The 27,238-nt window shown below is 45.8% G+C and overlaps 3 protein-coding genes and 1 long non-coding RNA gene across 16 annotated transcripts in view; 2 read left to right on the forward strand and 2 right to left on the reverse strand.

Moving 5' to 3' along the window:
- cacna1ab (calcium channel, voltage-dependent, P/Q type, alpha 1A subunit, b) overlaps window positions 1–14,247 on the reverse strand; it is a 116,565-nt gene extending 102,318 nt beyond the window's left edge. For 8 of the 12 annotated variants that reach the window (XM_081706327.1, XM_081706328.1, XM_081706336.1 and 5 more), the window contains exon 1: window positions 13,912–14,242. The gene's annotated coding sequence lies outside the window, so the exon portion shown is untranslated. Of the gene's footprint in view, window positions 1–13,561; window positions 13,776–13,911 lie in introns of all 12 variants that reach the window. The other 4 variants (XM_081706326.1, XM_081706338.1, XM_081706340.1 and 1 more) reach the window with 4 other exon arrangements.
- On the forward strand, window positions 12,345–13,516 carry LOC145653218 (uncharacterized). The gene is made up of 2 exons (XR_014119588.1): window positions 12,345–12,545; window positions 13,314–13,516. It is a non-coding gene; the product is annotated as an uncharacterized LOC145653218 (long non-coding RNA).
- A 2,158-nt stretch (window positions 14,248–16,405) lies between the features above and the next one.
- Window positions 16,406–19,278, reverse strand: wdr83os (WD repeat domain 83 opposite strand). Its single transcript, XM_027025216.3, has 4 exons — window positions 19,114–19,278; window positions 18,801–18,906; window positions 17,823–17,920; window positions 16,406–16,853 (listed from the first exon to the last, which is right to left on the reverse strand). Exons 1-4 carry the CDS (start codon window positions 19,161–19,163, stop codon window positions 16,787–16,789), a joined length of 321 nt encoding a protein of 106 aa, XP_026881017.1. The 5' UTR covers window positions 19,164–19,278; the 3' UTR covers window positions 16,406–16,786.
- Window positions 19,279–21,882: 2,604 nt separating this feature from the next.
- On the forward strand, window positions 21,883–26,186 carry LOC113586843 (uncharacterized). 2 transcript variants are annotated; one of them, XM_081706528.1, is made up of 3 exons: window positions 21,883–22,141; window positions 22,585–22,783; window positions 23,697–26,186. In XM_081706528.1, exons 2-3 carry the CDS (start codon window positions 22,779–22,781, stop codon window positions 24,769–24,771), a joined length of 1,080 nt encoding a protein of 359 aa, XP_081562654.1. In that variant the 5' UTR covers window positions 21,883–22,141; window positions 22,585–22,778; the 3' UTR covers window positions 24,772–26,186. The 2 variants fall into 2 exon arrangements, with proteins under 2 accessions (XP_081562654.1, XP_026881020.2); XM_027025219.3 differs by lacking the exon at window positions 22,585–22,783 and having other exon boundaries at window positions 23,697–26,185.
- The last annotated feature ends 1,052 nt before the right edge of the window (window positions 26,187–27,238 follow it).

Genomic DNA, 27,238 nt, shown 5'->3' on the forward strand with positions numbered 1-27,238 from the left:
CACCTGAAGAGACACAGACAGCTAAAGAGACACAGACAGCTGAAGAGACACAGACAGCTGAAGAGACAAAGACACCTGAAGAGACACAGACAGCTAAAGAGACACAGACAGCTGAAGAGACACAGACACCTGAAGAGACACAGACAGCTGAAGAGACACAGACACCTAAAGAGACACAGACACCTGAAGAGACACAGACAGCTAAAGAGACACAGACAGCTGAAGAGACACAGACAGCTGAAGAGACACAGACACCTAAAGAGACACAGACAGCTGAAGAGACACAGACACCTGAAGAGACACAGACAGCTAAAGAGACACAGACAGCTGAAGAGACACAGACACCTGAAGAGACACAGACAGCTGAAGAGACAAAGACACCTGAAGAGACACAGACAGCTAAAGAGACACAGACAGCTGAAGAGACACAGACAGCTGAAGAGACACAGACACCTGAAGAGACACAGACACCTGCAGAGACACAGACAGCTAAAGAGACACAGACAGCTGAAGAGACACAGACACCTGAAGAGATACAGACAGCTGAAGAGACAAAGACACCTGAAGAGACACAGACAGCTAAAGAGACACAGACAGCTGAAGAGACACAGACACCTGAAGAGACACAGACAGCTGAAGAGACACAGACACCTAAAGAGACACAGACACCTGAAGAGACACAGACAGCTAAAGAGACACAGACAGCTGAAGAGACACAGACACCTGAAGAGACACAGACACCTAAAGAGACACAGACAGCTGAAGAGACACAGACACCTGAAGAGACACAGACAGCTAAAGAGACACAGACAGCTGAAGAGACACAGACACCTGAAGAGACACAGACAGCTGAAGAGACAAAGACACCTGAAGAGACACAGACAGCTAAAGAGACACAGACAGCTGAAGAGACACAGACACCTGAAGAGACACAGACAGCTGAAGAGACACAGACACCTAAAGAGACACAGACACCTGAAGAGACACAGACACCTAAAGAGACACAGACACCTAAAGAGACACAGACAGCTGAAGAGACACAGACACCTAAAGAGACACAGACAGCTGCTGACGAGTTCGGGCACCCGCGCACAATAGGACCTCATTAGCCTGTTCCACTGCCCTCCTTTTTAGACACGGTCACAATAACGTGGCTAAAAACACTCTGGAGATATCGATGTCGGAGGCCCCGCTGTGCCTTCACTCAGAAAGGCCAAGACGCCGAGCCCACACACACTCATGCGCACAGTGGCAGGCAAGCCTCTCAGCATGTCACTCCAGACGCAGATGTTTCCATTATTTAGTGATGTACATGTCAGTTCCAATGCAGCCCGGCGCTTGGACGATGGGTGATGTGTGTGAGCTTTGTCTGATTGCACACATGTAAACAAATTCTCCATGTTTGGCATTAACCAAACCAGGTTAGGGTTATCATTACAGTAACGTGTAATAACGTGGTATACGTTACAGGGCAGTGACACACAGGTCCTGCAATACATTACAGTCAGAAGAGTCTTTAGGTTTACCAGAGGCAGGGCAGTGGAGTCCTACAGTTAGACTACAGACATACAGAGCCTCTCACACACGGGGTTTGACTTTAACTACTTAAGACACTCAGTAAGGAGACACTGTCAGGGTTTTAGAAACACATAATATAGACATGTAACATTCCCAAAGCTGCAAAGCATCCAGCAAACGCCACAATCCAGAAAAAAATTATTTGATGCTAATACAAGGCATTATAGTTTGTTATCACAACAGTGAGTAATTTAGCACAAGACACCTTTACTGTTATATCATTAGTGCAGTTCTCTGAAGGAAGATTGGATAAGATTGTATACACACAGGCACGCATGCACACATGTACATGTACACATACACACACACACACACACACACACACACACACACATTGGGTTACACATTTCCTGAATCATTTCAAATTAGAAATTATAAAAGATGCTATAGATGCTCAGGCAGTACCTAAGACTACAGACTCAAAGCATATAAGGGATATAACACACACACACACACACAAAACATTTTGTCTGAATAAATACCATTAGGTTCACCATTTTAGGTTTAAACTTTTTGGATTTATCAATCAGGGAAAGCTGTTTAATGTCACAGTTGCTTAATTGCTCGCACTGTTTTTGCAAATGGAATAAAGCGACTAACAGATTTTATGACTGCTTACACACAGAAATTTAAAATAACAGTTAGTGAAAGCTGACACTCACGTATCAAAACCTCAGCCCAGATCTGCATGGCTATAGGTACTCTCTCAGTCTCACACTTTTTGCAAAACACTTTGGAAGGGCAGTGGAATCACACAAAGCTACTTAAGGACACTCATTAGGAGACACTAGCAGTGTAACGGGGCTCGAAGCCAGGTCAGAGAGGTGACGATACCGACACGCTACTGGGTGAGCCACCATGCTTTAACGATGGTGGGCCCGTGTGCAAAACAGTTAGATCTTAGAACAGGTAAAACAAAAGTAAAAAAACAAAGGTGGGGAGTTGAACCCCGGCCACTTTGTTGTGAGGCGAACGAGACTGTGGCAGCCGATAAATTACTTGAAAAACGGGTGGGGGAAAAAAGAAACACCACGCCGAGTGTTGAAAAGGGGAGAATAAATCACGCCTCAGGAAGAATGGCAGCCCCAATGCACTGGGAAAACCAAACGAAAACTTCCCAAAGAGAGAGAGAGAGAGAGAGAGAGAGAGAGAGAAAATTGGAGAAGAGAGGGGGAGTGTAAAAACACAGGCACCCTCGAAGAGCAGAAGAGAGGTGTAGCACAAGGGCTCACAGAGCCCAATACCCAGAGTTACCGGCTAGGAGCTCGGCTCAACACTTTAGCAAAGACCCAGTGCTGAGTGACTGGGTCACTGGGCTTATATAGGTCCAGCCCAGCTGTCGGGCATCAAGCCTGATCGGTAGTGTGCCTGACTACAGGTCGCCCCCTGGTGGCCAGAGGGGGCCTTGACCTGGTGCCAACCCTTACAATCAGGGTTTTATAAACACAGCTCAAACACTGTTGTGAAATCATGTCGATGACACAACAATGGGTCTCGTCTCCAATCGCAATGAGACGACATATCAGGAAGAAGTCGGTGCCCTGACGCATTGGTGTCTGGAGGACAGCCTCTCCCTCGGAGTGGCCAACACTAAAGTTCAGATAGTGGACTTCAAAAAGTGGAAACCACGTCACATCTCTGAGAACCTCACGAGGATGGAGCGCTCAGACAAGATAGCAAGGAAAGCACATCAATGCCTCCACTACCTCAGACGGTTAAAGAGGTTCAGCTAGAGCTCCTGCATCCTATACCACAAGGTCACGGGGGTCAAACTTTCCTCCCTTGCAGGTCATCTATGCAGAGAGCCACCTGAGGAGGGTGAAGGAATTTATCCAAGACTCCAGTGGGTCACCCGAGCCACTCCCTCTGCTCTCTGCTTCCGTCGGGCAGACTGAACCTCAGCACGAAGGCTGTGGAGCTGTCGGCATAAAGATGGCTGAACTCTGCCACCTTCCCATGATGCCTATGTATAGTTTGCATTATTTATTACTATAATCATTACACTTTTATGTACACTGTGCATTGCACAACACCCACTTGCAAAGTGTTTATCACGGAATGTCCAATGTCTTTGTATTGTGCAAACTGTGTATAGGGATTTGTGCAAAATATTGATATGGAAATATATCAGGTATACACTCTTACCAATACGTGAATCAATACACTCATGGTTGTATCAATATTTATGGATGTTTATATTCTTCACCCAGAGTGTATGTACAGAGACACCTGTGTTCCAGTTAAATTGAAGTATTTAAAAGGTCTTGCAGGTAGCAAAGTTGCGTCTCAAAATTTAAAAAATGGGCCGCTTTAGAAAACGCATTCGTCGATAAAAAAAAATGTGACTCAGAATGATTACTGCCAGCGCTATTCACGTCTGCTGTCGTTTATGTTTTTACTCTTGATGCTGTGCTCCTTTTGTTCCTTATAATGTCTAAGAAAGAAGCTCCATTGGAACGCTCATGTCTCGCTCCCTTATGCCTCCGCTGTAAAAGAATGCGCAGTCAACTGACAGGAGCGCAGTGAGTGGCCCTCACTGGCCGAACGTTTGGGCAGCTCAGGCTGCCGCCCCGAGGAGGCAACAGCAAGACTTAATTGCCTCACCCACTGTGTGGAGAACCTCTGAGAGCCCCTGGCAGACAGAGGGTGTGCGTTATCCTATTATCTCCCCCGGGGTCTACCACGGGGACCCCAAAGGCTGCGAGGGGTTAATCTTTCCAGCCTCGGATACCGGACCATGCCGAGGTCACTTGTGTCATCCCGTTGGTTCACGGGGAAGGGCCAAAGCCAGGGGAACTGCACTGGTGTCCAGCTCCTAGCCACTGCTGAGTCCAGCACAGGGCTGACGAGCACGGGAAGAGAACAGACAATGTGAGTGGCATCCCAGCCTCCGCTATGTTCCTCATCACTGTCAATCACACACAAGGGGCGTTCACTTCCTATTCCAGCCGTAACAGACTCCATGCACCAGACCATGCCTCACACCTCAAGATCCGCGCCATCCTGTTTCCATCCTCGTTAAGTGTGCAAGCACTGGATGCTGGTCCTGTCGACCAAGGCATCATCACCCAGGTCACCCCCTCAGTTCAATCAGACCTCGGTGATGCGAACACAGAACACCTTTCGCTAGATTTATTTGCATCTCTAGCAGAACCCATCGCATTAGGGCTCCCTTAGACGCACACACCGCCTTACACACATGACCCCCACATATCCTGGGCATAAAACACTATTATTCAGTGAGGCCCTTTGTGTCGTCCACGGGCACACAGGGCCTTCCCTATTCCAGACACACTCAGTCCCACTAAAGCTGCCCAGCTTCCTCTGCACCGGGACCACGACTGCACCATCACACTGCGGGAGGGAGCCGTTCCACCAAAATGTAAGGTCTACCCCCTCTCGCAAGAGAAAGGGCGCCTCACCAGCCTCTGCGAGTGTCTTCTTTCGCGAGTGTCTTGAAGAAAGGTGAAGGGCTGGGGTCTCGTGTGAAGCACTTGCCACCCGCTCCTGCTTGTCCCGGACGCCCTACCACAGCTGCAGAGAAGTTACAGTCTCATCTGTATTAAAGTGACGCATAGAAGACCGCTTTTAGTATGGCCTCAGGTGACTAGGAATACCCGGTCCTGCCATACAGCCTATCCACAGCACACTCTGTCTTGAGGGCCTTCGTTAAAGAGGTCCAACGGAGTTTCCCGAATAGATCCATCGTCGCTTACATCTTGATCTATTCATCCTCCTACGGCCGACGTGTGCATGACGTGTGATGTCACACTCTCCTGTGCAATAATCTTGACAGCAAGCTGGAGAAGTGCAAGTTCCACCTCCATGAGGTGAACTTCCTGGGGTAGATAATCAGGGAGGACCCTGTACCCATGCAACCCTGTAAGTTGGAAGCAGTGACTGGGTGACCACAGCCCCAGACATGCTCTGAACTACAGTGTTTTCTGGGGTTCGCGAATTTCTACCGGAGGTTCTTCCGGCACCTTCAGCACACTGGCCAGGTCCCTCACCAACCTGCTCCAGGGGAAAGCTCCACACCTGAGGTGGATGCTGAAGGTAAAGGAATCATTCACCAGGCCCAGTGGACAGGTGAGAAAGGCAAGATAAGGCAGGCAAGCCATACTTGTTTTTGCGACAACGTCATGCCGAGGCACATCCCACTAGGAACCTGAATTAAACCGGATGGCTCAGTTGATAACATCTCGCTTCTGGTGGCCAGCAATGCACAAAGACATCTTCCAGCATGTGTTGAGTGTGACTTGAGCACAACATTACGCACTCCGCTGGCTGGTAAGCTGTTCCCCCCTGCCTACACCACAATGTCCTTGGTCTCACCTGGCCATAGACTTTGTTACAGGCCTGCCGGCGTCGGAGGGGAGCACAGCCATTCTCATGGTGGTGGATCGCTTCTCGAGGATGGTACGCCTTATCCCTCTCCCAGTGCTGCTGGCAGCCCTAGACGCAGCTGTCTTCTCGTTCCGTCACGTCTTTCGAAAGTTCAGGCTGCCGCAGGACATCACATCAGACTGGGGAGTATGTCGGACCACCTGCAGATCGTGTCATAAGCTACTCGGAAAATTGAACATCACGGTAAGCCTCACATCCGGTCATCACCCACCCAGTGGACAGGTAGAGTGGGTAAATCAAGAACTAGAGAGGTTTTTGAGGCTGTATTGCCAGGAGTACCCTGACACATGGTGCTCTTTTCTTCCTTCATCCAAATACCCCCGGAATTCTGTTTCATGTGGGAACGAAGCTAACCCCTTTCAAGTGTATTCTAGGTAAGACTGCCACTCTAGGTCTGGAAAATCTCCGCTCTTCCCCTGGAATCCCCTGACATCTTGCCAGTCTACTGCACAGGTGTGGCATCAGAGAAGCGAATGTGTCTGGGTGGTCCGCCATAGCCGCTATAGACGCGTTCAAGAAGGACAGCAGATGGGAGAAGAGGTGAGTCCCCTGCAGACCAACCCAAGGACAGAGTGGGCGTGGCTATGAATGACCCCAAGTAAGCTTACCGACCCCTACATGATTGTTGGACGGATCAACAGCATCACCTACAGGTCGGGCATTCCAGGGAGCAGCTGTGGCGTCCACGTCTCGTTGGCCTTTCTCATCTCTGCGTGATTCCAGGAGGAGAGGGCAGCAGCTGCAGTACTTGGTGGATTGGGAGCGATACAGTACAGAAGAACGGAGCTGGGTGCCCTCATCACAGATCCTGGATCCCAACTTAATTGCTTCCTTCCATTGTCTGTATGTCACAAGCGCTGCGCTGACCGGGCAGGCCACGCTCCCGGAGCCAGACGGGATCCTGGGGCGGTGGGGTCCTGTCATGGTGTGCCGGGCACGCATCCAAAGGGGCACGCCCACTGGGACACACCCACACACCTGCACCACGCCTACTAATCAACTGCACCTGCACCTTACCTTTAAGTTTCTGCCTATTTAACGCCCACAGGCAGCAACCTCCAGTGCTGTGCACTGCTCCAGTCTAGCGTGCATGCCTCGTCTGAACCTACGGCTGCCAAGTGAACCCTCAGGAGTGATTACCGGCTGAACTATTCGCTTCTGCTTTTTTACTCTCGATGCTGAGCTCCTTTTATTCCTTATTATGTCTAAAAAAGAAACTCTGCTGAGACACTCGTGCCTTCCTCCAACAATCCATTAGTTAAAAAAACACCTCTTTAAACTTGGGTGGAAAACATTTATTTAATTTAACTTATAATTGCAAGTGATTGCAAGTGATATTAGTTATATTGGTAATATATTAGTAATATTCAGGCTTAAATCCTTTTCTGTTAGCAGGAGGTTAGAAGTTATTGGTGGTATTCAGAATTAAATGTTTTACTTTCTTTTGCTTTCTCTATATTGTGACTTTACATTTATGCTCCCCATTGTGTTGTTGGTCTTTATTTGTTATTATTTATTAATGTATTGTTATTAATAATAATAATAATAATAATAATAATAATTTTGGTAACATTTACCTTAATAAAAATGGTTTGTATAACAGACTATTAGGCCTTGTATCGTACTGTATCATGATGCCTATATCGTAATATGTATCACTAGCAATACCCAGCCCTCATTGTTCAGTGTATATTGTATAACATCTATGAAACAGTGTCTGTCGTTGAGTGTCTACTTTCATTTTATCTTAGTATTTTAGTCTAATTGCCGTTTTCATATGGGGATTCGAATCTGATTTTTTCTCACGCCATTTCCCCTGTTCAGTCAATCCTGTTCTGCTGTGTGATGTCTTGCCCAATAAGGAGGGTTCACAAATCATGGCTCCTGATTGGGTGTGGACACTAAAATACACATTGTGAAGAACGCTGGGTAATTTAGTGCCTTTGCTGTCATGCCCTCAGTTCAGTCCTCTGCAGGAACAGTGGAAGAGTGTCGCATTCGTTTATAACATAAATGCTGTGAAGTCAAACTATTTTGACACGCTGGTGGATCAGAATAGCAGTGTGCACATAGACACACACAGAGATGCACACACACACACACACACACACACACACACACACACACACACACACACACACACACATCATATTGCCTGAAGACATTCCTCCAGGTTCACTTTTTTGGACTCATTTATTGATCAGGGGGGACTGTTTAATGTCATAGTTGCTTAATTGCTGGCACTGTTTTTTGCTAATGGAATGAAATTATTTATAGTTTGTTTGTTTGTTTGTTTTTTATGATTGCTTACACACCAAAATTAAAAACAACACAGTTAGTGCTATTAGTAAAAAGCTGACACCCAGGCACCAAAACCTTGGCCCAGTTCCACACAGCTATATGCACATTCCCAACCTCACAAAGTGTTTTGTAAAACACTACACACCTCTATATTAGACACAAAAATCGAATTTGATACACGTTTAAGGGCAGTGACACACAGGTCCTGCAATACATTGCAGCGAAGGTCTAACACATCCAGAAGGCTTCCACAGTCAGAAGTGTCTTTAGGTTTACCAGAGGCAGGGCAGTGGAGTCCTACAGTTAGACTACAGACACACAGAGCCTCTCACACACGGGGTTTGACTTTAACTACTTAACACACTCAGTAAGGAGACACTGTCAGGGCTTTATAAACATATAACATAAAAGTGGGTTGACCATGCTATAAAGCGTGGATGGACATTGAGAGAGGCATGTAACATTCCCAAAACTGCAAAGCATAACATATAACATTCCCAAAGCTGCAAAGCATCCAGCAAACGCCACAATCCAGAAAAAAATAATTTGATGCTAATACAAGGGATTATAGATTGTTATCAGAACAGTGAGTAATTTAGCACAAGACACCTTTACTGTTATATCATTAGTGCAGTCCTCGGAAGGAAGATTGGATAAGATTGCATACACACAGGCATGCATGTACACAGGTACACACACACACATGCACAGACACACACACACACACACACAAACAAAGCATTTCGCCTGAATAAACTCCACCAGGTTTATTGTTTAAACTTTTGTTGGTCTTGTTTATCAGTCGGGGAGGTCTGTTTAATCTTATAGTTGCTTAATAGCTCATGCTGTGACAAGCCTGCTGTTTTTGCAAATGGAATGAAATGATTTACAGGTTTTTTTTTTTTACGATTGCTTACACACTAAAATTAAAAATAAAGGTTAGTAAAAGCTGACACTCAAGTTAAAAAAAAACTGGCTATAAGCACTTTCTCAGCCTCATATGTTTTTCAAAACATTGCACACACTTGTCTATATTAGACATGAAATCTAACAAGAGCTCACATCCTTGACATTTTAAGGCACTGCCTTTCAAAATACAACATCTGATCAAGATCTGATCAACATCTGATCAGGAAGAGAGCATGGTTGGGGTTAAACAACATTATGGCTGGGGTTATAAATCCAGTAAAGTGTAATAACGTGTTACATATGTTACAGGGCAGTGAAACACAGGTGCTGCAATACACTGCAGTGAAGGTCTAACACATCCAGGAGGCTTCCACAGTCAGAAGTGTCTTTAGGTTTACCAGAGGCAGGGCAGTGGAGTCCTACACTTAGACTACAGACACACAGAGCCTCTCACACACGGGGTTTAACTTTAACTACTTAAGACACTCAGTAAGGAGACACTGTCAGGGCTTTATAAACACATAATATAGACATGTAATATTCCCAAAGCTGCAAAGCGTCTAGCAAACGCCACAATCCAGAAAAAAATAATTTGATGCTAATACAAGTGATTATAGATTGTTATCAGAACGGTGAGTAATTTAGTAGAAAACACCTTTATTGTTATATCATTAGTGCAGTCCTCTGAAGGAGGATTGGATAAGATTGCATACACACAGGCATGCATGCACACATGTACACACACACACATGCACAGACACACACACACACACACACACGCACACACAAACAAAGCATTTCGCCTGAATAAAGTCCACCAGGTTTATTGTTTCAACTTTTGTTGGTCTTGTTTATCAGTCGGGGAGGTCTGTTTAATCTTATAGTTGCTTAATAGTTCATGCTGTCACAAGCCTGCTATTTTTGTAAATGGAATGAAGTGATTTACAGTTTTTTTTACGATTGCTTACACACTAAAATTAAAAATAAAGGTTAGTGAAAGCTGACACTCAAGTAAAAAAAAAAAAAACTGGCTATAAGCACTTTCTCAGCCTCATATGTTTTTCAAAACATTGCACACACTTGTCTATATTAGACATGAAATCTAACAAGAGCTCACGTCCTTGACATTTTAAGGCACTGCCTTTCAAAATACAACATCTGATCAAGATCTGATCAACATCTGATCAGGAAGAGAGCATGGTTGGGGTTAAACAACATTATGGCTGGGGTTATAAATCCAGTAACGTCTAAAAATGTGGTACATATGTTACAGGGCAGTGACACACAAGTCCTGCAATACACTGCAGTGAAGGTCTAACACATCCAGGAGGCTTCCACAGTCAGAAGTGTCTTTAGGTTTACCAGAGGCAGGGCAGTGGAGTCCTACAGTTAGACTACAGACACACAGAGCCTCTCACACACGGGGTTTGACTTTAACTACTTAAGACACTCAGTAAGGAGACACTGTCAGGGCTTTATAAACACATAACATAAAAGTGGGTTGACCATGCTATAAAGCGTGGGTGGACATTGAGAGAGGCTGGACAGAGAGTTCGGCCCAAACCCCGGCAGATATACTGTTGCAACTGTATATCTGGGTAACAAGAACACCTGAAAAACAACTTTTCTCTTCCATTTACAGCAAAATCGATACAATTCAACCTGCTATATTCGCAACATCGTTTTGGTATCCGTTTGCTGCATTTCATGCCTGAAACAATGTATGCTGTCTTGTGATGTTTTATGTATGTCGGGTTGTCCACGTAGGAGTGAGGGCCGAGATCAGGGCCTCGGTGATAAACTTCATAAACTATAAATTCAGCAGCAAGATGCACTCTGGAAACATCTAGCACCATTCTCTCATTCCCCCCCACCCCCACATTCTTCTTATGCTGATAAGATGAAGTTCATTTCACAGACATTTAACTACCAAACCTAACAAACACCACCAATAACTTCCTAGAAAATTACATCTAACTACCTCACATGTTAGCATTAGCCAGTGCTAAATGGCCAAAGAAACAAAGGATAATGATTTTCTAAATAGTTACATTTCCCTTGTCTGCAGTTTGGCCAGACAGCTCCCTCTTTTAGGAAAAGTTTTATTGCCAGCCCTGCATTGTACTGACCCAGGTTGGAAAAGCAGTCAGACGTAAAGTGTTTAGCTCATATGTGCAGGTTTTTGCAGACTGTCACTGGGACGTTGCCATCAAAACTAAACTTTATCCACTCAGCTCTTCTATCCCCTGAGGCTGGGGGTTGATGTCGCGCTTTGTGCTGCTCTGTACCGTGAGCAGTTCCTGCGCTCGGCTCCTAGCTTAATGCTAGCGGGTCCAGTGCTTGTGGCCAAAAAAAAGGCACCTTCTCAACGGCAGTTCTTGAGCCATGGGTGTAGATATACAGATGGAGGGCAGGACTATTCTAATGAGTCCCCCTGTGACCTTGAAAAGGGAGACAAATCTGAATGGTTTGCTTTAGCCCAGGGTTTCTGACATAGGTAGCCCACAAGAAACTGCCTGGGTTATCTTATTTCACAGTTCATGTGTTGGCAGGCACTCCACATAACCAAATGTATGTGCACAAACACTCACAAAGTGAATTTTTCACAATATGTCCCTTTTAAAAAATACCACATGCAGATGTAACAACCCTACTGAGAGCCACTTGAAAGAAGTACTCACATAAAAGACCTGTGGCATGAATAAGTGAACTACACAATATTGTCGTATTTTCTGCGAGCTTTGTACATGGACGCGGAAGCAATCCAGCATAAATGTATCTTCATAGATGAGGCTGGGTTTAACCTGGCAAAATTTAGAAGCGGGAAGAACATCACTGTCCACAGAGCTGTTCTGAGTGTCTCAGGCCAACATGGCTGTAATATCATGTGCACTGCAATCACGCAGAACAAGGGTCTTTATCACCATACCAACGCGGGTCCTTAAAACACAGCCCAAACAATCACATTGTTAGACAGATTACACACCAGGAGATCAAACGCATGCAGAACTGATGAGATACAGCGTCATATGGAGCAACGTATCTTCCCAACAATGTGCCCTGCTCCCAAATCGGTTTCATTAACGCCCACGGTTTTCACACTGATACCTCCCACGATAGCTCTCTCTCCTCCGCCCCGCGGAGGCGGTGACAGGTTTACCATCTCCAGCCCTACGGCAGGACACCCCTCACTCCAGCCGTGGAGCAGAAGCGCGAGTAAACTGATGCAGGGTCTTTGCAAGGATGGATTTGCTGTCCAAGATTCTTCCCTCGCTGTTTGGCGAGAGACGGCGTAGACTGTGATGTAAACAAAGTGCTATGGCCAGATCCTGATCCAGCTAGGTGAAGAGGTGATGCATAAGCTTTTTTTTCAATTTGGTTTATTTGCTGTCTCCACAAATCTTTTTGATGTGTTTATGTGCTATATTCTACTTACAATATGTTCTGTTCTAATTATCACTGCAAAATGTATTGACTGATTTTACCATGTAAAGAGGCATTAAAAATTTCATCAGTGTGTCGTGCGGGTCTTGTTTGTGTTTGGTTAACATGTTCACGCAATTTACTCGAAAAGTATCTCTTTGTAACTGGTTTAACCAGAACTGGACCGCATGAACCATGTGTGTGCCATACGGTAACATTTGTTTTTTTATAAATAATAGTTTAGTTTTGAATGAAGTGTTTTATTTTGCCAAAGATCTTGTATTGTGGCTGTGTGAATTGTGTTCTAGCATTTTTGACAAAATGAGCCCTCCTTTAAAAATTTTGCTTAAGCAATAGTAGGGCTACATTTGAATTATGTTACAGTTCACTTCTCAAGAGATTAAAGGTGCGCTATGTAAAACTGGCTACCCTAACCCAGCGCGGATCTCACATGTGCGTACACATAGTTCGGGGTTTGGAGGTCTGTTCCGCTCTCATGTGGCCCTTAGGAGTTAGATTTAACGCAGGATAAAAACTGACCAAAAAAAGTGCTTTGGCCTCAACCGGATTGGAACGCTTGCGTAGTTCGTGAGGCTAACATAGCCATTTTTATTCTGTGCTTTTTATACGTTATTATTTATAGCCTGTGCGTAACTGACAGTTTCTCAAATTCACCCCCCCACACCCCCTTTCAGATTATGGGAATAACGACGAAGAAAAGAGAAGACCACTGACGCAGATATTCTGATAGTTCTGTGATTAATTGGACCAGACAGACTGAACTCGCCAAAACGATTTTAAAAATAAATCTCCAGAAACACGTTTAGGCACCGACATCTTACCCCGTCGAAGTCCTACATTGCTTAAAAAATAAAAATAAAAAAATTAAAAACTCTTAGGAGTTGTTCACATCCCGACTTTGATTCGACGCTTCTGAACTCACCTGGATGTTTTCAGTGGGTCCAAGGTTCCGTGGAGTGTGGACCCGTACCTGTCGTGCCTGGGTAATGATGCACCTGTATGATAAGCTCGGAAACGTGGACGCGAGTTCCTGTAGATCAGTAACCATCACATCCACGTTGCACAGCCGGAGAAGTCTGCCTCGGATTATTTGCGGGAAAGCATATTGCTTCTGGAGGTCCTCTGTAACTAAGTTTCTGCATTGTCGTAATTGCGGATGGGATTTATTGACAGAAATACGAATTCTTTCTAAGTGTCAATACGTCCGAGTCGCAATATCAAGGTTTACGTTGCTGCCATGCCGTTAATGCTTTTAGTCAAGGCTCTACTTACTGTTTTGCGTTGTGAATTGTGGCACAGCGGGTCGCCGGCTGACCGGAGAGAGGGTGCAGATCTTGCACGTTTAAATCAGTGTGCAAGGTTTAGGAGCAACCTTGCGCGTGGGGGAAGCACGAGCTCATTTGACAAGGCTGTCGTGGGTAAGATCACCAACTCTCGATCTTGCGAGAAAACCGAAGAAATTAAATGCAAGCCAAGTCACCTTAACGACGGGGCTGCATTTTGTGTTCGCAGCCCTGTTACTGAATGGGATGAATTAGCTAGTGCATTTGAATAAGAGTTAGTGTTGACTCTAGACGTCGCCCGCGAGACTGAAATAAAGCGCGTGCGAGAGTGAAAGTGGTAAAAGAGGAAACCGGAGAGGCTGGTGGCACGGACCTGAGTCAGCGCGCGTGACGGGGAACGTGAATCACGAACCACGCTCCAGTCTGCAGATGTGCAGAGACATGCAGAGACGGACACAGTGGGGCACAGCTAGGTTATGCATTCCACACAGTGTCCAGATGGGACACTGCACGGGAATTCCGTGGAAGAAAATTGACTCTGTATGCTGCTGAGTCTTTGAATCGACTGACGGTCTCTAAGAACAAGATATAGGCCTACAATAACGGTTAACGCAATAACGAACATATAAGCGAACAGCAGCTGTGCCTCTTCTCACAGACAAGAATGCCCCATTTAAGTAACTTATATTTCAATGATAAGTCAGAAGTTTGTAACTAATGGCATATTTTTTGACAAGACTGTCACCCCCTGAAGTAGACGATGGCGTGACGGAGACTGTCAGTCAAGAAGGTTACACACAATTAATTGCTATACACAACATCGGTGCTCTGGCTATGGTGCCAGAGAACTGGCTCATTGGTCCAGTGATCAGAGCGCACATTCAGCGGAAGTCTGCGCTGTGATGTGGCGATCTTTGACTTCTGTACAGCCCTGGCATGAAATAAGTATAAATGGTATTTTTTAAAGGTAGCAGTGGTGTGAAACCCATCAGTGTCATTTAGTGTTTTTGCTTCAATGGCCAGCTTCTCCCATATCAGAGGAGTCAAGATGGTAGGTTAGTCTTAGCAGCAAGGGGTAATTAAGAAAGCAAGCCATCACTCAGCCTGAGCTGAATTTCATCTCATCTGCAGAGCACAGATCATCACAGCAGCTTTTAGCAGAAGTCTCTGACAACAGCGTTACGTGCAGGCTAAATGCAGACTCCATGGAGGCCAAGAGCTCATCCATCAAAACCTTTGTCATCGTATGATGAGGTGACGGGCTTTATCACGTGTACAGGAGCCTTTCATGTAATGAAAAAAAAAAAAATCCAATATTACTAGCAATATGCTGAGTCTAATTATAGTATTCTTTACTTCCATTTATTGGTATTTTCAAAACTCCAAGGATAGTACTGCACATCAACTCAGGCTTCGTCACCAGCACCTATAACTGGTCAGTCTTCATCAACCATGAGATTCAATTCCTCTGGACTTCCTTATGTGCAGAATCTGTGTAACTTAATATATTAAACATCCAAACTGGCCAAACTGTCAAAGCAGGCTTTTACATAATAAGAGGACATGACTCACTCCTGCTGCCAGTCGCCCAGTAAAATGTGCTAGAATTACTTTCCTGAAGTACACAGTCAGGTTCATTGTCCAGGGTCATAATCCAGGCAGAGCACGTGCGCAAATCAGGCTTCAGTCCAGCGTCCTCTACACACTACTGCACTTTGGAGTCACTTGCCCTTGGAGGGTTGTGTGCTGAAGTTTGGGGTTGGGTTTGCTTGGTTTTTTTTTCAATCCTAGTACACCACCTAGTGATTGTCTGCCTTAAATGCACTAAACTAAAAATTTAATCGAATTTCATAGAACCTACTGAACTTAACTGGATTGAATCTACCTCCCTGCATGCAAAGGATGGAGTCACATGTTTAGGAAAATCTCTGACAAGTCAGGTAGAAACGGTTGGTCAAAAGATTTATAAAACCTCACATTTATAAACACAACAAAATGAAAGGGATTATAAATAGAAAGAAGAGCTATTCTGAAAACTGCCCTTTGGGCATGGCAGCTGGGTGTGGATCCTGGAGGAGTGTGTGGGCTGTGAAGAGGAGTCTGGAGAAGCTTAGCCTCCACTGAACGGCATCCAGCGCTGCCGTCTCAGCTAAAGCCCAGTAAAGCGGCTACCAGATCAGACCAGCCTTCTGCTTAAGCCCTGCCTTCGCACCCTGCTGGGAGGATGTGTGTGTGTGTGTGTGTGTGTGTGTGTGTGTGTGTGTGTGTGTGTGTGTGTGTGTGTGTGTGTGTGTGTGTGTGTGTGTGTGTGTGTGTGTGTGTGCGCGCGCACGCGCGCATGTGCCAATTACATTAAAACAACTTTCTGGTCGGCCTAAAAACCTAACCTAGTGGAACCTAACCCAAGCAAATCTTCTCTTCTCTTCTCTTTAACTTTGTTAGAACATGGACAACAAGCAAGAGAATGTACTCAGCACACACCATTGCTGTGCAAATTTAAAAATGGCCATTTATTTCTTATATTAACATCTACAGTGCAATAATTTAGGATCCCATGAGAGCCCAGGTGAGACTGGAATGGTAAGAGGAGGGGCAGAGCGGGAGGAGGGGAGGAGTAGAGTGGGAAGAGGAGGTGCAAAAGGCAGGGGAGGGGAGGGGAGCTCACGCATCGCTTGACGCCGCTCACTGTAGTGTCCACCGGAACAGATGAACGGTGGGAGGATTAGTGTTCCCCGCCGCCACCCAACCGTACACACACACACACACACCCGCGCGCGCACGTGTGTGTGTGTGTGTGTGTGCTTTTGCATCACGGTCTGTCTCGTCTGCTGCTGTTCTGGCTCATCCTGTGTTCGGAACTGTCGTTACCATGGAGGAGACATGGGCTGTGGGTTCTGCAGGTATGACATCACCACAGCTGATATAGACAGCCTGGAGAGGGATAGAGGGAGAGAGAGAGAGAGAGAGAGAGAGAGAGAGAGAGAGAGAGAGAGAGAGAGAGAGGGAGGGAGAAGGAGGGAGAGGGAGAGAGAAAAAAATCACAACAGGCAGCGAACAACGTACCTCATACTAAACACAAAGGGCAGTGTAGCATAGGTCACCTGGACATGTTTCAAACACGTCCTGGAGGGCCACAGCCCAGCAGTGACTAGTGTCTCTCCTCTTGCAGCAGACCGTTATAAGGTCCCGTGGAGTCTAAACCTCAACGGGTCAGATATGTTTCGATATCTTGAGGGGGACCTACACGATATTAGGCAGATGTTTTTTAACTTTCCCACCGATTGTGCTATGTTGTTTACATCTGATGAGTGTAAACATAAATTATCACTGCTAGAATCTTTCAGTTCTTGCTTCCACAAGACGCACCAATAGAGTCCCCCTTTCCTCCAAGCCAGTGTCCTGCGTCCAAAGATAGGCACACTCCGGTCTCAGTGTACCCTTCTACATGCTACAGGCATGCACAACAGTGCTGATTGGCAGTCTCTCCTGGGAAAGACCTTTCCAGATTGGTTAACAGAGGTGCACGGTGCAGAACTTTTGAGGTGCTCGTTCCGAAGCCCACTTTGGTCACGGACACGTTTCCTCTCCCCACAGAACAACCTTTTTAGTGAGAACCACCGGGAAAATTATGACAGTTCAGTTGAACTAGAAGGAAGTCGACAGAATCTTAAACTAGCAACAACAATCATCGCAGTTTCTCTCCAGTATACACAGTATAGCCTCAAGGACATAGAAAATATTAGCTGTGCCCCATACCCCCCCCCCCTGCACACACCTCCGCACACATGCGCATGCACATGCGCACGCACGTGCGCGCAAGCATATCCACACACCCCTAAAAACACACGCATGTGCAGGCAGACACACACATACACACACACAGATCCATGCTGAACTCACATAAAGCTGCTCATCATTTGCTTGGTGTCTTCTGAGCTTCGGGAATTGGCGAAACTGATGAAGGAGCAGTAAACAGCGATCCAGGCACACCACTTTAGCTGCACATGCACACACACACAAACACACAAGCTCAGCAACAAATTCTCAACAGTGATACAATCCATATCAGCACCAGTAAACCAGTCAAAGTACACCAGTTTAAGCAGAGCCCTGGTGACTAGGCAGGAGACCTGTTTCTGAATTCTGTCAGCATCGTTCAAATGTTAACAAATCAAAAGGCAATTTCTTCTTTTCCTCGCATGACTGCTGACCTGGGCATGTTAGCAGACCTGCAGTATCCAACACTCCAGTATGGGGCAAAGATGGTCACATGGGTGTAGGAAGTGTTTACACTTAACTATGCATCCCCCCTTTCATTTTTAGGCAACCATCATACAGCAAACAATTATTGCCATTAAAACGTGAAGGCTTAAAAAAAAATAACAATAAATAAATAACATTTATATTATATATAACAGAAATCTGACAATACAGTACAGTATTGCAGGTCGACTAAATAGAGGTCTGATTTGCTTATTCTGTTGTAATGGGTACAGTTACGGTATCTACCCGGCTCCACACACTCAGGAATTCATGCAGGCCTTCAAATGAATAAGTGAATGAATTAAGAAAAGAATGAAGACTGTAATCCAATATCGTACACCATAAAATCTCCAACCTCCACTCTGGCTACATAAAATCAACTCCTTCGTGTTTGACCGATATTTCGATTTCAGATGGAGCTGCACCGTACACGTTTCGTGCTCTGCGTAGACCGAGCGCGTCTCACGGTCCCGGGACAGTAACGCTAGTTTACAGCGATCTGGTTACGCATGATGATCATTAGAGGATCCACACGAGACAGCTACTACGCCGCCGTCTCCATTCGCTCCGCTGCGAGTGGTTCGGAACCGCTCGGACGGAGGTTCGGCGGCTCACCTTCAGCATCAGCCCACACATACTGAAGATCATTCCGAGTAGGTTCATGTAGTCTGGAGTGGGGTCCTCCAGTGTGGGGTTGGTGTCTGTGCTTGGGGGCTTGTAGCTGCACGACAAGAAAAGACCTGGTTTATCAATGCCGTCGCTTTTTAACTGGTTAAACTGGTTAAATCGGTATGAGTTCGTATGTAGGAGTGAAGGACCTCCGTTATTTAACCCAGCTATGCTATGCTATGCGAGCTAGCTAGCTAGCTAGCGAAGATGATCAACAGTTAGAGGTGTTTTACTAAAACAACGCCCACATTTTACTCACCGAAAAATCTTGTTCTGTCTCCGCGGATCTGCCATACTGTTCGAGCTCATAATATTCAGCAATTATTGACCCGTAGTTCTTCTTTTTAGTTAGCTAACCTAGCTAAACATCCGTAAACACAGTGAAGTCGAAACCGGGGGGCAACTAGCCCCCTGAGGAAATGGCCTTCTTCTTCATCTTCAGAAGTAAAAGGAAGCCACCATTAATTCTTACTGCCACCTAGTGGTACAGATTTGTAAGAACTATGTTGTATTATAACTCGTGTTTTTTTGGCACGTACTACGTTTCTACCTGGGATTTCGATGGCGCCGTAGGTAAACTGACGTTGAATAACGAACACAAACACAGCATGCATGCACAGTCTAAGCCTTGCATCTTGAGTCAAGCTCAGTAAAATGTTGAGGTTTTTTCCAGTGACACATGCAAAAGACACCTGAGCATCAGTCACTGAGGTCCATGTATCAAGAAAGGTTTTCCGAGCTTGTAGAATAATTCCCTAGGAGACTTGAGGCTGACATTGCTCCCAAAGGTGCTTTAACCAATGATGAAGTGACTAAGCAACATCTGTTAGCCAGGATTAAATTAAAAGTTAAAAACACATTACCTTCCATCAGTATGCTGAGACTCAGCTTTTAGCTGTCTATTAGCTCCCTCTTTTATTGTCTATGAGACAATAAATGCAAAGCCAGAATTCCAAACTTCCTTGTTATTGGGAATGGTGAAATGTGTAACATGGGACGATGGGATGCAAACGAAGAGATGAGTGGCGTTTATTTAGGACAAATCATTGGTCCAGAATGAATAAGCCAGAGGAGCGAGACACAGAATCAAAACATAACCAAATGGAAGAAAGTGAAAACAAAGATAAAAACAAATAAACTGGATCCACAATGAAGCAAACAAAGACCCCAGTGAACCGAGATGAAATTCTAACATAGCAACAGAGACTACATCCAAAATGATCAATGATAGCACGGGGCTCCTGAGCTGGTGGAGGCAGAACGATTAGTGCGGGCTGTGGGACACCACACTAGACAACACCGCGAACCGAAGCCAGGAGACAATAGGAGCAGGGCCGTCCAGTGAGGGTCAGGCAGCCTACAATAAAGCCTCCGACAACCCTCAGCATGGACACTACAGCAGTGACTAGCAACAAAGCAGAGTCCTGGCAGTGCGGCCTTCGGTTTCCGCTGCCTCTAGAGGAGCTGAATGCGCAGTGTCAGAGTCAGTTGGTGGAACTCCTAGGAAGGTTCCTCGTGTGTGAAGCCACCAGCGCTTGACTGAGGAGCTGAATATGAAGCGTCAGTGCTGGTTGGCGGATCCCCAAGAGCTGTGGGCAGTGCGCACAAGCAGTTGCCATTTCTGTGTGGACTATTGGTGGCTCAGTGATGTTACTAAGCCCGACTTGTACTCACTCCCACACGGTTCAGCTTGCTGCACTTACATAGCAGGTATTAGGATTTAGCACCATCCCCCAATACTACTCGCCAATAACAGACACTAAAGAGAATAAAGCACTAGGATTCAAAGTTACAGCTTTCAGGCTTTGTAATGCACCAGCCACAATTAAACATTTGACGGAGCACAGGTGTCAAGAGCAGTCTCGTGGTTTATATCGTACGTAATGAGCATGCTGGCTCCTGCACCTAGCTTCAGAAGTGCTCTCGGAAACCGGTAAGGACAGCCCCATGCAGGTCCAGCTGTACAAACCATACACTGGATAGGATTCTGCCCCAAACTCCAGAGGCCAGGGGAGGTTACCTGCGTGGTAATGGAGTCCCTGGGTGAAGTCGTATATTGTGTCTGGATGAGATATCGGACTGTCATGGTCTACAGAGACCAGCCCAGGAGGAGGTCACTGCAGCTATAGTTTAGATTGAATGTTAAAGATGTGTTAATGAGGTAAATGGTATAATGTGGTGTGTTGTCATTCCTTTTCCCTGTATTTTTTAGTCCAGGTAGTGTACGTTTCTCACAGTCCCCGTGGAGCTTTCGGTTAATCGTCCTCCACGCCCCCCATAGTCTTTGTCTTTTGTTGTTCTGTTGAATAATCAGTGCATTACTTAGCACTGAAGATGGTCTTTCATGGGCGTTCACTGGGGCTGCAACTACAGCTTTGATTAATCGTATGTGTGGCGATTGTAAGAACTGTGGAAGACTTCAGTTTTGTTTTGTTTGTGTTTGTTTTTTTTGAAGTGCTGAAAAAAAAAATCTGCCACCCGCACAAACGCACATTATCAGGTTTTGGTTTGTTTTTGTTGTTTTGTCTGCTGCAGAACTAAAAGCATTCAAATAACCAGCTTGTTAATAATAAAATAAAATGCTTGTTTTGGGCTCCTTTACTTCCAATAACATACGCGCGTTTAACAGGAAACATTAAGTGTCACGTAGCATATGGATTCAGTCTATTTTAAGGACAGAGTAGACGTTGCTAAAAGGTTTTCCAGTACACTGACCCAGTATAGCACTGCACACTGGCCCAGTACGACTCACTTTTCCTTAAACTAACCACAATACACAGAATGAACGTCAAGCACTAATCCGCATAACAGAGGTACTGCAGTCTCCAACCCCCGACTATCTGATCACCCTTGTCTCTCACTCTGCCTATCTGATCACCCTTGTCTCTCACTCTGCCTATCTGATCACCCTTGTCTCTCACTCAGCCTATCTGATCACCCTTGTCTCTCACTCAGCCTATCTGATCACCCTTTCTAAAAGGGAAGTGTAAAATGAACAATCACTCACTCGCACAACACCCATCTGAAGTACCGCCTCATCGGCTGTCTCACTACAACCCTAAAAGTTCGCGTGTGTCCAGTAATCGTGACCTGCACTCGCCGCTTATGCTGCATGGTCTCGGGAATGGCAAGAAGCGCAGGACCGAATGCGTGGATCGCGTGGATCGCCTCGAGGGCGCAGTTGGCGTAGCCGGAGAGCGGGCGCAGGGGCGCGCGCGTCCTTCTTCCAGCTTGGTGTCCGTTTCGCACGGTAACAGCCGCAGCGTGCAGTGACTAACGAACTCCAGGTAGGCGTTTGGAGCTTTGTTTCCGTCGTGAAGTCTCTTTAAGGTGTACTTTTATCGTATTCATGAAATATGCTGATTTAAAAGTTATTTTAAGTTCAAGCTACCGATCGAGATATTGGGATATTTAAGGAATAGTAAACAGGGCGATCAAATAAACCAAAAAAAACAAGGAACATCAATAAAAATGTAATATAGTGTGAAACTGTAATTAATAATATATGCTTTAGTGATTGATTTAAAATATTTACATTAGTTTCTGCATTTCTGATACAGCAAGGCTGGTCTTTTGCAGTGTGTTTGTACTACTCAGTAGTGCCTCTAGCGCACTTGGTGGTTTGTTTCCTCGCCAACATGTTTGGGAAGGGTTTTAACTTGCGGTACATTACGAGTTTTGTTGGATAATTTCCCGACTTATAGACGTTCATTCAATCTTGGCTTGCTAGCTGTCGCTTTGCTGAAACCCATCGTAGAACTCCCGGCACGGACACCGGATCCGCGCGGGACGAATATACCCGGTGCGCTGTAGGGGCCTGCGCGCGGGATATGTTCGCCAGCGCTGCTCGTTCTGACGGGGGATCTGAATCAGGCCTGACAGCACGGCTTTGTGTTTCTTAAGAAGGACTTCACAGTTAGATGAATGTGGTGCGTTAAAACAAGCAACTCCTCATCCAGATTCCACTGCTCCAATGCAGGGTGAAACAATACTGCAAAACTCTATTTTAAAATCGTTTTTTTCCTGTCATACTGAAGCTCTCTCTCTCTCTCTCTCTCTCTCTCTCTCTCTCTCTGTCCCCCCTCTGTCTTTCTTTTTGTCTCATTCTCTCATCAAATTTTCATGAGTGTTTTATACTGTATTGGCAACAGCTGCCCCATAGACAATAATGTCTCTCTTCACCTCACAGACACACACACGCACGCTAAAGCAGGCGTATACTGAAATGCACATGCAACATACTGTACATATACACACAAATGCAAATTTCAAACACTGTATTTGCTGTATCTGCTGTATTTGAAATAGTTCTTTTCATTCTTTTTTAAATTCTGTTCCCCAGCACATTGAACTTAAAATGACTATTGCCTTCTGGAGTGTAGAAAACAGACCAGATTATGGACTGGTCTGGGATCAGTGCAACTCTGTTGTGTAACTCTTTCCATCCTTGCATTCCAAACCACGGGCCGTGGGGCAGTTTCATCTCTGTTGCTGACCCAATGACTGCGATGTTGTCAGCCGGTTTGACGTTGCAGGCATCACCCAGCCTAGCCTCAGGGTCAGCTCGTGAGCTCAGACCACCTGGACCGGGCTCAACCCTTCCTTCTATACTGGACACTTTAGGCAGCACTGTTTTGCATCTATGTGCGCAGGGCTTCAAAGGAAATTTTGCATGTGTCTATGACCCAGATTCGATCCTTTATATTGTACAGTTATTCCAGAGTCGACATTATTTTATTTCTCACGCAGAGTTAAGTAGAAAAACTGAGAATAACATAACCCCATTGAAATCACAGTTAAATCTGTATGTGTGTGTGTGTGTGTTCACCTGTCTGCCTGTAGGATGCGTGCGCTGCTGTTCTTGCTGTCGCTGATGTGGGATCTGTGGTCCACACACTGTAATCCCACTTTCCTCTGTCCCACCAACTGCATTTGCCACCTGGAGCTCCATTTGGCCACATGTGCCGGCGCGAACCTGACGGACCTCCCGGCCGCCCTGCCTCCCTACATGGAGCACCTGAACTTCTCCTTCAACAAGCTGGCCTACATCCATCGGCAGACATTCAGGTCGATGCGCCACCTCCGTACCCTGCTCCTGAACGACAACCGGATCGGGGGCGTGGCCGACGGTGCCTTCGCTCCACTGGAGGCGCTGCTGCGGCTGGACCTGAGCCGGAACAACATCTCCCGGCTGGCTGGCGGCTTCTCGCTGGGCCTGGGTTCCCTCAGGGAGCTCTCGCTGGCTGACAACCGGCTCTCCGGCGTGGACGCCGGCTGCTTCGCGCACTTGGACGCCCTGCTGCGGCTGGACCTGCGCGGCAATGGCATCCGCTCTCTGGCCGCGAGGACGTTCGGAGCCGTGAGCACGCTGCGCTACATCCGCCTGGACCGGAACGTTATCAGCAGCCTCGCCGACGGCATCTTCTCCACGCTGAGGAACCTGGAGCAGCTCGGATTGCGGGGCAATGAAATTGAGCACCTGGACGCCGGCGTCTTCGCGCCGCTCACCAGCCTGGCCGTGCTGGACCTGGCCGACAACAAGCTGAAGAAGGTGGACTTCAAGGCGCTGCTCAGTGTCCAGGCGCAGAGCACGCACGTGCTCCTGGAGGGCAACCCCTGGACCTGCAACTGCGACCTGCAGAGAGTGTTCCAGAAGCTGCACAGCGTCCGCCGGCTCCTGCTGGACGACTACGACGACCTGACATGCAGGCAGCCCCAGGAGCTTCAGGGCCACAGCCTCCGGCAGGTGGACACGGGCCTGTGCTTCGCCGAGACCGTCACCGTCCTCATCATTACCATCACCGTGGTGATCACCGTGGTGGCAGCCATCGTCATGGCGGAGAAGAGCAGGGAGAAACGGAACAAAGGGAGACACTGGACAGAGGTGAGCGAGATGTCATTCGACTCGCAAGACTGAATGGTCATATTGAAAAAAATAGTATTACTTTCGCTGACACTGAACTCTGGTCAGCCGTCCGAAACACGGGCAATGGCAATCTGAGAGGAGTTGCGTCTTGTAACAGCCTATTTCTGTAGCCTACATGGTTAAAGTTCTGTAGCCTACATGGTTAAAGCTTTAAAACATCTTTTCGTATGAAATAGTAGTGAAACTATATTTATAATCTTCGAGTTTCATGTTTGTTTTTTATGAGCAAACATATTCCCAACTAACTGCATGAATATGACTGTATTATATATTATGATTTGTAAATGAATTATTTCAAGAATGCTGTGTTTTCTGGGTATTTTCTGGGGATTTGGGTATAACATTTCTGGGGTGAATTCTCTTAGTGGGTGGTTTTGAAACTCATCAGACCTCAGGCTTTTTGCTGTTCAGAGAAACGGCTCTGGAAAAAGTGAGCATGTGCGAACTAAACTATAGCAGACTGCGTGGGGGTGGTGGCTCTCACTCGCAGCAGGAGCCGGTTTTAAATGCCTTTTGATAACCAACCTCACAGACCAGTTCAGCAAGGAGCCCAGGTGATCCCTGCATTCTGTCTGCTGTACACTGGGGGGCGACATAGTTCATTTGAGCAAACGTTTCAGATTAAGGCATGCTGTGATACTGGAGTACTGGAGTCCGTTTTGCTACTGCATTTAACATGCCCTCACACATTCCACTGACGGCTTTTTTTTTTTCTTTTTTTTTGGACACTTCAAATGAACAGCTATTTATGCATGAAGCCATACAATACCTAAAATATCTTCATGTTTAAAAAAAAAAAAAGAAAAACTGTTAACGTTTCCTTTTCTGTAACAGGTTGTGTGTGGTGTCTGTCTGTTACTGGATTCCCGTGTCTGTTTATTTATCTGTGGGATATGTCTATACATTATTTCTAAGCATTAATACAAGTGAATAAAAACTATGCTGGTGTGAGGGTGTGTCTAAATGTCCAGTGATGGACATTCTCTCTCCTTCCTGTACCCGATCCGGTCCTCCAGGGGGCGCCGTGTGCCGTTGGCTAGCTCCTTTCTCCGGTGTTGATTGTAAAGTGTCCTCGGTTTCTGAGACCCTCATTCATTCATTCATTCATTCATTCATTCATAATAAAAATAAAGGGTGGAAGGGGACATAAGGACCAGATTTTTCTGTTGTAAAGCACTCGCGCTTAGCAGTAAGCATAGTTTGGCGATCTGATGAGAAGGTGAGGGTTCCAAAGAACGGCCACAACAGCCGCACACTGAGCGAGTTGAATATATTTTTCCATCGTGTATAACTTAAGCGGTTCCGTGTTAGTCACATTAAGCTAATTAGCTATCTTAGTAAATGTAACATCCACGAACGTTTACATCATAAATACATTATAAATACATTCTGTCTGTTTCTTCATTATTATTATTTTTGCAAGGACGGATGGGGAAGAGGGGCAGGTTGCCTAAGCAAACTACTGTGATCAGGGCCCAAATTTGGGTCTACGCTGTCTAAAATATTTGTATAATATATTTTTGAAATTTTAAGCGTCGTAAAAATGTGTGGGGGGGAGGGGGTGGTTGTGTTTGTCTGCTATTTGCTGTTGGAGACTGTCAGGTGGCAGTGCTTTCTGAGCGATGTCTACCCTTTCTAAGGCAGCGCTGGGAATTGCCCCAAGGTTAAATAGTGAAGCAACATGGAGGAGAGCATGTTAAACCTGGTTACCTGGGTGTAGTATGAAATATGGAAAGGCAACAGAAAAGGAACCACGACACGGAGGGCGTCCCCTACCGTCAACCTTGAGAAGTGCTCTGGGCAGTGTGGGAGCGCCAGCACTCCGCAGTGGAGATTGACGTGCACTCACGTTTGAGTTATTATGAAAGTCATTTGCTCCTTTGTCCGTATAGCACATTAGATTTTTAGGTGGTGTTTCTTTAAAATGTGTATAAAACAATTTTAAGCCTGAGACACACGCAGTTATAAAGATGTATATTTTTTGTTTTTAAAATCATCACTGTAAAAATGGAAAACATTAAGATGGGCTAAACTGAAAAAGCATGCGTATATCAAAGCTGCCCCTCCCCCATGATGAAGACAACCTATAGGCCTTATGAAAAACCCGAAAAGACTGTGCGGGAAGATGCATTTAAGTAGTTAAAACTCCATAATGCATCATAAGATCCTCTCCAAAACTTATCCTATATTTCCTTTTTAAATTGTTTTGGCTAGCTAGGAAGGGCTAACGTCTTTCATTATGGAACACCAAACGTTGCACACTGCAAATAACTTGGCCCATAATAATCTAGCTAAGATGTCTGTGAAAACAATACACACGTAAAGAATCAGGGTATGATTTGGATAACCCTGAGTACTGTAGTCAAAAGCGCAGTTCCAACACATTAATCCACAGGTCTGATTCCAATATTATGACATATATTAACAGAAGACTGTGTGTATAGCAACATGATGTGGG

The sequence above is a fragment of the Electrophorus electricus genome, chromosome 23 (assembly GCF_041902795.1).
Source record: "Electrophorus electricus isolate QZ-2024a chromosome 23, ASM4190279v1, whole genome shotgun sequence".
Classification (NCBI taxonomy): Eukaryota; Metazoa; Chordata; class Actinopteri; order Gymnotiformes; family Gymnotidae; genus Electrophorus; species Electrophorus electricus.